General features: G+C 41.8%; 1 protein-coding gene across 1 annotated transcript; it reads right to left on the reverse strand.

The window, feature by feature from the left end:
- Positions 1-9414, reverse strand: mpzl3 (myelin protein zero-like 3). The gene is made up of 6 exons (XM_086125796.1): positions 9165-9414; positions 8313-8479; positions 3443-3656; positions 2895-3051; positions 2551-2620; positions 1-786 (listed from the first exon to the last, which is right to left on the reverse strand). The coding sequence occupies exons 1-6, from the start codon at positions 9232-9234 to the stop codon at positions 706-708; spliced, it is 759 nt and encodes a 252-aa protein (XP_085981922.1). The 5' UTR covers positions 9235-9414; the 3' UTR covers positions 1-705.
- Between the last annotated feature and the right edge of the window lie 2849 nt (positions 9415-12263).

The following is a 12263-nucleotide window of genomic DNA, read 5'->3' on the forward strand; positions in this document are numbered from 1 at the left end:
TTTTTCCCCCCCGACAGTTTTATTAGGTGTTTTTATCACTCACATCAGTACAAATCCAGCCTGTCCTTGAGAGTTTTTCAAGGAATCCTCAAGAGCATTCATAAATATCGAAAGAGTTTCCATTCACGAATAGTTCAACAGAACAAATCGAAAGAAGAAAAAACTGCAGCTGTATGCTATTAGCTTTACCAACTGACTGACTAGGCATAAATCGTCTTAATTACTGTATCTTATCCTGGAAGGGCATCTGACTCAAAATTCAGGATTGTTTCTTCATTAAATGAAACTCATGTGTTCATTAAACACGTACAAAAGCAAAAGTTTCTAAAAGAAAAGGTCATATGCATCTCCCCCAAAATCTAAATAAAAATCTCAGAATTAAAGTGACATTTTATATGTACAAATTATGTACAGTTGTAATCATTTGAAGTGACATTCCAAAAAAGTCTTTATTTTGCCACCAAACAAGGCTACGTGATTAGACACAAAAGTGACAACTCAATAAGACATCAGCAGCTATGACACAGGCAATAAATTAAGACAAAATACATCTCCTTCAGAACATCATGTGCACCTATAATACCAACGTGACCAGAATAGAAATTGACACGTACGTGAATGCACCATTGAATTTCATTCAGTGCAAAAACCATGTGAAAGACACCGGCAGGTCTTAAAATCTATAAGTGAGCAAGCCAGGGAAATCTAGAACTGAGATTCAGCATAACCTTCAGTAGCAGGCGTGTTCTGCTTCATGTGGCTGTAGTCGAACTCACTCTCAGGGTCCTGGACAATGAAAAGACATGGCAGAGTGAGCTTACAAGAAGAAGCTCTCAAAAAAATACAACAAGAACAACATCACGACGTGTATGAAAAATACACTGTGAAACAGATCTGATACACATGCCCCATTAAATGATTTAGAAGCAGGACTTTTGCACAAATCTGTGGTGGAAGGTCTTTGTATGTCCCACTGATCCTCGGAGCTAATTTGTCTGGGGCTTTATGCCCCTGGTAGGGTCACCCGTGGCAAAAAGATCCTAGGTGAGGGACCAGACAAAGCACAGCTCATCGACTCTGGTGATGAACGAAACCATTGGCTGGCGTTTTCCCTGGCCCGTACGCGGGTCACAGGGTCCCCCCTTCTGGAGCCAGGCGCACATGGGGCCCGGCCAAGCTAAGCCTGAAGAGGCAACGTGGGCCCAGCTTCCCATGGGCTCACCACGAATGGGAGGGGCCAAAGGGGTCGGGTGCAAAGTGAACTGTGCGGAATGATCCTCGGCTGCAGAAGCTAGCTCGAGGTACATGGAATGTCACCCCTCTGGCAAGGAAGGAGCCCGAGCTGGTGTGTGAGGCAGAGAAGTTCCGACTTGACACAGTCGGGCTTGCCTCCACACACAGCCTGGGCTCTGGTACCTGTTCTCTCGAGAGGGGTTGGACACTCTCTCACTCTGGAGTTGCTCACGGTGAGAAGCGCAGAGCATGGACAGGGATGGCAATGGCTAGTGATGAAAAAAGTGGAAAGGGGGGGCGTGGCCTGGATGGGGCGACCAATCACAACAAGTAAGACATCATACACGTCCAATCGCAGGGCTGTTTACAATCGGAAGATGGAAAGACTGATCGGGAGAGCTCGTGAAAACTCGACGATAAGGTACCTGACCCCCCCTAAAATTTTCTCAACGGATTTAGACGATTCACAAAAATGATCAATTTAAGAAATAAAACGGCGGATTTCCGCGTATCCGTGGAAAATTGCCATCCCTGATAGAACAGGTGTGGGCGTATTCATTGTCCCTCAGCTCAGTGCCTGTACATTGGGGTTCACATCAGTGGACGAGAGGGTGGCCTCCCTGCGCCTTCCTGACTATTGTTTGTGTCTATGCACCAAACACTAGCTCCACCCTTTTTGGAGTCTTCGGAAGGTGTGCTGTAGAGCGCTCCCTCTTGGGACTCCCTCGTTCTGCAGGGGGACTTCAATGCTCACGTGGGCAATGACAGTTAGACCTGGAAGGGTGTGATTGTGAAGACCCCCCCCCCCCCCCCACTAGAACTTGAGTGGTGTTTTGTTATTGAACTTCTGCGCTCGTCACGGATTGTCCATAACAAACACGATGGTCAAATATATCATTTGTGGAATTAGCACCAGGACACACAAAGTTTGATGATTGACTTTGAGGTCATATCACTGGATTTGCGGCCACATGTTTTGGACACTCGGGTGAACAGAGGGGCGGAGCCATGAAAGTCAAGCCGCTTCCCCTCCGTGTCGAGAGGAGCCAGATGAGGCGACTCGGGCATCGAATTAGGATGTCTCCCCGGTGAGATGTTCCCGCAATGTGCCACCAGCAGGAAGTCCCAGGGATGACCCAGGACGCACTGGAGAGACTACGTCTCCTAGCTGGTAATGACTTGGGATCCCCCAGGACGAGCTGCAAGAAGTGGCTGGGAAGTGGGAAGTCTGGGCTTCCTTGCTAAAGCTGTTGCCACCGTGACCTGATGCCGGTTAAGCGGTAGAAAATGGATGGAAGAGTATGTACTGTACTGTACCGTCAGAGCAAGGTCACAGCACGTGGCCGCCTTGAATGGGTTCCCCGCTCGGTAGTTGTCGTACTCTTCTCTGATGAACATAGAAGAGACAATAGTGAGTCAACAGGACAATGTAAAGGCCAAATAAAAGCACACTTTGGTCAACGAATGTTCGGAACAAGACAATAATGAGGTTTGTTGTCAAATACTGTAATATTGCTTATACCTATAGAACAGACGAGTTAGCTGAATAAAATCCATTGCCTTTGCAAAAACGAGCAATTCAGAGGTAAATCTATAGCAACCAGAGGCTGAATAAAGCCCAAGGGACCCACTTCAGTGATTGGTCGAACAAATCTACTCACCCCTCTGCGACCTCTATGGGTGACCTGTAGCCCTTGGATTGGCTGCGCTCTCTCTCTGAGAAGAGCATCTGACCAATCAGAATAAGGGTAATGATGGTGGAAGGGATGAGGACGAAAAAGAGGAGGACCGCAACATCCGAGAAGCGAATACTGGGTACTGAGAAGGAGAAAAAGAATTTGAGCTACTGATAGAAATATCTACAACCTGTTCAAGAGTAATTACCCACTTGGCACATCCACATATTGATGTGCATCTATGCACAACTTGGATTCAATTAATAATGTACTGTTATATTCCACATACTAATATATGAATTGTTGATGGGTCAGCTGCACTAAATACATGCTAGAAAATATCACCCTGCTGGGCCGGAAAGTCCATTCTAGCCATTTCAAGTAAGAACAGATAGCATTCAAATACATTCCTGTAAATCCAGTCATGCTGTTAATTAAAAGACACATTTGCGAGACAATTAATACCTCCATCAGCAGGTGCAAATTAATCTCTGCTTGCTAATAATTTGAATCAGGGATGTGAAGCAGCTTACTCTTGGGCATGACAGTCAGTACTGTGTGTGAGTTTGGATTGCCGTGGACATCTGGAGGGTTTCTGACGGAGCATATGTAGGTTCCATTATCATTCAGCGTTGAATTGATCAGCACGATGGAGGCTTCCCCCTTTGCCGGGCTTCCTCGCCACTGAATACGCCCACTGAACTGGCCCTCCAGAGGAGGAAAGGCACGAGAAGAGAAGTGGAAGAACTGAAGAAATCAGAAAAGGAGGCAACAATTATTATGATTCCGTACAGAGTTGAGGGGTGTGGTCAAGAGCAGTAAATATAGGCAAAAGGACGTCTTGTAATTCTGTCACAAAAGAAAAGCAGAATCATTCTGACGGCACACTGGTAAGTAATAACAGAAGAGTCTCTCTGCCATTGCCATAGCAACTCAATTACTTTAGAGGTTCATACAATGGTATGGACGCCTCTCATGACACATTCACCGTAACAAAGCACATTAGCATCAGCAACACAATCGTATAATGTTTATTTCAACCCGAGGGACCTATTTTCGTGCCGAATGCAAGTCCGGCGCAAAGTGGAGTTTAACCATGCGCATGGGTGGAGTTTTCTTTCTTTTGGTATTTTCTTAAATTGGTAGAAAGGGGTGTTTGCGCCGATGTGGGAGTGAACACAGACAACTGACTTCTAGGGATGTAACGATGTCCAAATGTGACATGAACAGGTCTGAAAGTGCTCACAAGCCACTACTGTTGTCTAATTTCGTATACTTTTGTATTTGTTAGTCCCATTTGACGTATCTCAGTCTTTTATTTTATTTTATGAATGCTGTACATTTTCTATGTTCAGTAGTGAATAAAGCCTTCATAAAAATAATTTTGTGTTCGGTCAAATCTGTCATAGGCCTGCCCACACAGCTTTCGGATTGCAGTCCAACTCAAAACACAGGTGAAATGCGCCCTCTCAAGGCCGGTTGTTATCACTGTGACACATGATAGCGTCTCACTGTTGCCTTTTCTGCTCATGCGCTCCCTGACGGCCGTTGGAAAAATTCATCATTAAATAAGCTGCAGGGTTGAAAGCATGTGACAAAAGGAGCGCTTCATAATCCGTAAATTATGGTTATTCAAATTGAACTGTACTAATAACTCTTTTTTTCATCCTAGGAATCCCTGTTCAGTAAGTTCACGATACCACGTCTGCTTGCGAACAAAATCATGTTCTCGCCATTGATTTGTATTCACCGCAGTGTATTCTTTTTCAACAAGAGCACTCAGACCTCCGCCACGCTAGATAAACATATGTCACCCCAGGAAATCAATGGACAAATGGTGAAGATCGAATAGCTAAAAGGAGATCAAGTTTCATGGAGATCCAGAATTTCTTGGGATGAATTCCTCTGAGAGGAATACGGAGATAAGTGTCTGAAAATCTTAAATGGGAAATTCCTACCAAATGGTCAATGTGACTCAGATTTGTCTCAAACTTGGTTTGCCACAACAGCTTTTGATAGTGCATTATCATTATTAAGCTCTTTATTTTTAAGGCAAATCTCCGTGTGCAAAAAGAAAAGAAAAAAAAGACGAAAAGCAAGCATACGCAGCATACAATTGATTTTTTTTTTGTACGCTTACTTGGAAGAACAACTAAATCAAAGATGATGTTTCAAAAACGGAAGACAAGATACAGGATGGCACACAAACTAACCAATGAGCATATCTGACTGACAATTTTGTTTCAGTGACAATCAGAAAGAAGGATTTGAACATAACTCCGAATGAATGTTATCATTTAAATCAAAAGAAAAGTGCCTGGCAGCAGGTGGAGAAACAGATGGTGGTGGGACAAGCTGAGTGAAGAGACCGATGTTCACAAACAAGGAAGCAAATCTGACTGCACAAAAAAAGCCCAAAAAAACAAAACGGAATCATTGGCGAATCACTTGTCATACCGACAAAACGAAAAAAAAAATGAACACGATCGAAGTTGAAATAGAAGTTATGGCAAGATAGCGATCTGCTGTCTCTGTATTCCAAAATGTCAATAATATTGTCAGGCTCTTATACAGTATGTGGTTAGAGAATGCCACAATCGCTGCTGCTCGCTTTATTCCCATGAGCGGTAACAGAATGCATTCATTCAAGAGCTGCTATAGGCCACAACTCACGCCTAGTTACTCCACACACACGCACACACACACACTCTTAACAAAGCAACAGAAACAAACGTAAACAAAGAACAAGGTCTACTTCGGTGCAAAGTATTGATATGAACGCAGCAAAACAGGTCGGGAAGTGCACGGCTTTGCCATCGTTAGAATATGTTGGTCAATAATAGAAGAAGCAGAATTAGAAATTACCACGCGGAAAAAACATTTTTTCTGTGTTTAGTTGTCCCGTGAAGCTTCATTGAAAATTGGGAGTTTGTAATAAAAAAATAAATAAATAAATGAATTCGTTGTATTGATTTCCACAATGATTCGGAGGGTTCAATGCACATTGTCTCTGAATTTCGACACTATGGGACATCGATTACGTTGACCTGTGTATTTAAATGCAAAGTATAGAAACCAAACGGTGGCCAAATGACAATTCATGTATAACAAAGATCGATTGGCAATCAAGTAAGAGCAAGTCGGAAAAGCATTATTCTGTAGAATGCGGAAGGTGACTGCTCTATTTCGCAATGAGCTTCCACTGTTATGTAATTGAGCAACCATCCCGTCTTTTGAACATCTTTCAAATTAATTCTCATTGGGACCGAGTTAATACCGCAGGCCAGTGAAGCAGTGCGGCAATTGCGATTGCTTTGGCTGGATAATTGTATTTATGACGACGCTTTTCGCGTGTCTTTTCATAGCCGGCCGGGCTCACTGTGATATACGACCAGGGACACTCAGACATATAAACCTGCCAAAACAGCTCATGATATCGGGTGGAGAGTAAATACCGGCTGGAAAATATAAACGGCAAACATTCAGACCTGCTGCCATCCACGGACAATATCAGGCTACAACGCATTATGTGTCTATCATGAATAAAACAAAATAGGACTGGCTGTCGCACCCTTTTGTTGGAGCTTTAGAGTTTTTCCAGGTTATGACATGTTGAGACACCTACGTGGGCACGGCAAACATATCAATACCCAGTCTGTTTCTTGTCATCTTCCTACGCCCTTTGAGGCCAGAGAACTTTGTCTCTTAATGACTAAACCAACAGCGCGCCGCATTAGAAGGAGCCACAAAACATTAGCTTGCACTTCACTTGGAGTGCTCCGATAGGAAATGATGGCATATAGGGTTGCAACGACCACAGCACGTCTTCCAGTGGTCCAAATGCAATTATACAGAACCACCTTTGATGGCTCTCTTCAGGCCCAAATGGAAGTTCTTAAGTTGTGCGGTGTTTTTTTTTTTCTTTTTTAGTTGACTGGTCAATGAGGCTCGACCCTGATTGAGCACGGTTAGAAGATTGAGTGCTGTTATGGGTTGGAATAGAAGCATGGATGGCATTTGGGATGACCACAATACCACCATGGAGGAAAGGAATTTAGGAATCTGTTCACATCGAGTTACCGGCGGGAAGCCTCTGAAATACACAGAAGTTGGTCTGAAATTGTTCAGAGTATAAGACTGATGCGGATGATGCACACCCGATGATCAAAATCGATGCGTATGGTAAATGACAAAGGATTCACAGTAAAAAAATTACATTTAATAAAAAAAAAAATTTAAAAACCATACAATGCTTTTAGTGCCTGTGATTTTTTTTCTTCTTTGCGCAATATTGTATTACTGATAATACTGTAGTGAGATTACTACCTCAGCAGTGATACTGATCTATTACTTCTGGTAGCATTATTAATTTATTCATGTATTCACTCATTATATATTATATTATTGTATTCAACAGTACAATACACTGAATGGCAGATGATGCGTTCAGGTAAGCTTAGGCACAAGTTTGATCTCCTTTATGGCTCAGAGTTGACTCGCAAATCAAAATAGTATCGATTCCTCAGGAAAGCGGTCTAATTTGTTGTAAATAGTTCATTCGCATAATGTTGATTTAACTGGGATCCCGGTTTTTGGATCGTTATTATATATATTTTTTCTAGTGCTAGGTACTAGTTACCCCTGCCTGGTCGACATAAATATTCCTTGGCTGTTCAAAATGAGGGGATCAGGAACATTTGCTTCCCTGAATTCATATAACTTTGGTGCAAATTGGCTTTTGGTGGCAGGAACTTGTTTGGTTGATACAGTATTTACTTTAAGTCCTGTGTCAATCTTAGCACAGCAAAATACACAGATGTCAAGTTTTTGTTTGACTTGCCGTTGCACCAACTGGCACCAGTTTCAGAGTGAATGTCAGTGAACAACATTTAAAAAACAAAAAACCGACAAAATTGACTTAAGCCAATAATACTTTCACTTTAGAATGCATAAATCAGGCAAGTGAAAACCGAACGGTAAGGGAAAATGCTATCATGTGCAAACGTCAAGTTTGGGAAGTGTTATGTGAAAAAAAAACCTGGACGTGCGAACCAGTCTTGTTTTTATATTTTGTATTGTTAATTGTCAGATCCTGGAAATTTCTTCTTCTTTGTCATTATTTGTTTAGACAGCAGCCAATAATTTAAACACATGCAACCGACACTCACAGGACAACAGGACAGAACAGCAACAGCTTGTTCAAGGTCACATGCAGTATGTCTAAGTGTTAAAATGTACTTTGGTTATCGATATAAATGTGATACATTGCGATTAATGACCTACAAAGGCTGTAACTAGATACACTTCATCAAGATCTAGCCAACCTTACTTGAAACATATATTCTTGTATGATTTTAGTTTCGTGCAGCAGACTTTAGTACGGCACACAAGATCTTCACTCACTGTCTGTGGCGGCCCTCCCGTCTGCGGTCTATAGGACCAATCGATTGTCATCTTACTCGTGGGTCGACTGGTGGAAGTGAAAGTGCAGGACAATGTGACAGTGTCTCCTGCGGATGCCTGGAGCTCTGCTGGAGAACTCACGGTGATGGAGGAGACAAGTGAAGGAGCTGCCAAAGAAAGAGCACAAAAGTGACACAAAGGAAAGGAAGCGATTGTGTAGATCAACAGATGTAATGGGATCAAAATGACCCAGGTTTGGAAATCCCATTTTTTGCTATGAAGGATCACGTAATCTGTTTTAATTTTTATACAGAGCTTTCAACGGAACATTGAATTGGATCACCCTGATCCAGGTAAATTGTTTTCAAGATTACAGGTCCTCTAAATGGGACAACATATCACAAGGTGGCCTAGCAGGAATGTAAAGAACAAAAGGTAGTAGAGACAAAATAGGGTCAATACAAGTAACATCCACTTCAATGTATGATTTATTTTACGAACACTCATCTGAGCCACCACAAATAACAAGTATTCGTAAACAAATACAAAGTACTTTGTGGATATTTTGCTACGTTTAAAAAATAATAATAAGCTGAATGTCCAATAATACGAAACAAATAAACAAGACAGCTACTTTGCCCTGTGGCAAAAGCGGGATATGACAATAGAAAAATAGCATTAGAAAAGTACGGAAATATATCGACGAATTGACAAAATCTTTCCTACACCCGCGACAGTTTTCGGGAAATTATGTTAGCACCGTTGTTGCGTCAGTGAAATAACTTGGGTACTCGTAGGTGAAACGCGTGTGAATAAACAACGTGAACGCCGAACGATGGTCCGTTTACTCACCGAGAAAAAAAAGTAAATGGAACGGCAGCACGTCTTTGAGTGGGCCATTCCTGTGGCCCTGTAGAAGCATGTTAGGAGTTCAGAAAATATCCACTTGCGGTAGATACAAAATGTAAAAAAAACCAAAACAAAAAAAAAACCGAAGGACTGCATCAAAGCTTTTGAAAAAGTCCTTCCATTGTCTCGTTCGGCGTGACTCAAGGCTCAGTCGCGCAGCGAAATGAACGACTTGACAAACAGGTGGATCAGGAAGTGCGGCTTGATGGATTATCTCCGAGAGTAAAATAGTTGTGATGAAAACGCACGGTCACGGTAGAAGAATATTAATCTTTACTCGTCAATATGTGCGAACTAGTATAACATACTCATGTCTGATATCAGGGTTGTGGAATAAATGCTCAAATGGCTTTCCATACCTTATTGTTGATCGACCTCAATTTTTGATCAGTATGTTTGTTGTTGGTATGTCACTCGGGAGACCAGTAAAAGCATATATGTAAGCTTATGTTATATTATTAATTATCATTTTATGTTTGAGCATCATATTATTTCATGTTAAGCATACCTAAATTATATTCTGTTGTTTAATAATTGTAAATTAAATTATATGTAAATTAAAAAGATTTAGCCATCCACTGAAAAACGACGAACCCCTCAACTTACATATATATACAGTAAATATATGCATTTTTCAAAGAATTGTGCTAATAAAAGTGGAATATTTTTTTGGGACAAACAGTCTTTTGCTCTGATGTCTGTCTGTCTGTTCGACTGCAAACATCAATTTTACAAATGGCTACACTAGAGGCCACTGTTGCAAAAAAAAAAAAAAAAAGGATTGAACAGCTCGTCAAAGAAGACAGTCACCATATATTCTACTGGACTCTTAAAAATTCAAAATATATGATTCAATAGCGGAGAGAAGAAGCACAATCACCTCAGTTGAAGTTTGAATCTGGGCGGTGACTTTCCTTTGTTCACTTTACATCGAAACACAGCCTTTGGTACTCAGGAGGGTGCTGCCCATTGTAGAGGTTTTGCAAAACCTGCAACTTGCTGCTGCTGCAAGGCCGTCCTCCCCTTCTCAAATTTGTGTTGTGGTGATCAATGGACTTTTGAGTGGCAAATTGCAGAGACCCACACATGGCACCCTCGCAGCCAGTTCTCAAACACTGCTGATCCAATAGATTGATTAGAGCATACTCACACTCACACTCACCCAAGGAAAAGCATCATTGACACGTTCAAATGTGAATGCGGAATGTTTCTTCAGACTGCGACGTGTTTTTGTTTTCCCTTCACAAACCTTTCTCATTTGGCTTAGTGCCTCCTTCACGTGCGCAGTTCTGGAACTTCCCGACAAATTTTGCAATTTAGAGGCCTGATCGCCAGAGAAAATGAATTGTGAAAAAGTTATCCATAGTGACAGTCCTACCTCTGTCAGTGTTCCATAAGCCTCGTCACAACATTGTCACTCTCCTATCGCACGACTGGGGCCTGTTCCTAAGTGAGACCTGGCATCGCACACGTACTTAGTGTCCAAGTCGCCTGAAATCCAAAACTCTATTCCAAACTATTCCGATTTAGCTGCAGGAAAAAATGTTGGAAATAACTACATTGGTAATATCGCAACTGGATGACTCATGCAACCAATTCATAGACCAGATTATTTTTTTCACATGTTTTTGATTTGTTATGATAAGTCTACTCTCTTTGTGAACAAAAGTATAATTATAGAAATGTGTGCATATTTATACAAACTGCCCATTAGTGGTTTCAGAGTCTTTTATTATCATCTATGATCCCACTGAGGCCCGATTTGTTCCCTTATCTCCGATGCCAGCCAAAGACTGAATGCCCCTCTGGGACAAGCCTGCTATTTCCTCTCCTGTCTTTACTGCTGTAATTGTCTCTAATTGGTAGATGTATGTGTTTTTACTTTATCTTTCTGTTTGTGGAGGTTTCTTTTGAAGTCTAAATATGTCTCGAGTTTGGCGCGGGTCATTCTTCAGCCACTCCGCTGGTTGTCTTCTGACACTACATTGTTACATTTCATGACACGTCAAAGGAAGGTACACTCTGATAGTTCAAATAAAGTAGCCGCGTATGTGCAGTTGATAGTAGCACAGTGCTGCGGAAGACTGAAAGTGGAATTATGTGGTTGTGTAGTGATTCACATCGCCAAATGGGCCCATACACAATCGCCCCGCGACTTGCTGACAATCGCTCTCGGGTGTAATCCTCTTGATGGACGGATGTTAAGTGGAATTTCTCTGCAGGAGGATTTCTAGTTTGATATAAAGACGCCGCCTGGCACTCTTGTGTGCCAAAGCTCAGCATTTTATATCCAGTGTAAGAGAATAAAATATTATATAACGGTCGCTGCACTGATTAGAGACATATCGCTTTCTCTTTTGAGAGAGTGACTACTTGTGCCATCCACATGTATTGTGTCACCTGTATTATTGTCCTCGGATGTGCATGACTTTTTTTAGACTCGGATAACGAATCGCAATGCCTCTTTCACAAGCAACACCGCATTGTGCTGCAATGTATTTGTGTGCGTGAGCACAGGAGGCTCTCTTGTTTGTGTGCTGTATCAGCGTGGTGTCCGTTTCTGTTAAAAGCTTCCCTCTGTCGCAAAATAAAAGTCTTTCGTCTGCTGTCAAACTGTGGGAGACTACTTCAGTTGTTCAGAAGGGAGCAGACAACAACAAAAAAAAAAGGGGGGGGGGTTCAAATGGTTGGGCACAGACGGTGTACATGCAACCGTATTCGTTGAAATGAAAACCTTTCTTCTGTCTTTTCAATTCTTTCTTTGGAGTCTTGATACTGATACAGGACTAGTTGGTGAGTGACCTGTACTCTGTGAAACAAAATTGAAATGGTTCTCACAAACAAGTTGGGCATTACGCAACAGTTGGTGGGAATCCTATGACACTGGGCGGGGGGGTCTTTTAAATTAACTGAATTACATGTACATCGGATCCACATGAATAAAATGAGATAAATCTTTCCTCTTTTTCTAAAAAACAAAGTATTATTTGAACACATGGTAATCATGTGAAAAATCATTTTAAAAGTTTTTTTCAGTGTACA

This window comes from Hippocampus guttulatus, chromosome 12, assembly GCF_054856545.1.
Source record: "Hippocampus guttulatus isolate MCC_2025c chromosome 12, RoL_Hgut_1.0, whole genome shotgun sequence".
NCBI classification, from domain to species: domain Eukaryota; kingdom Metazoa; phylum Chordata; class Actinopteri; order Syngnathiformes; family Syngnathidae; genus Hippocampus; species Hippocampus guttulatus.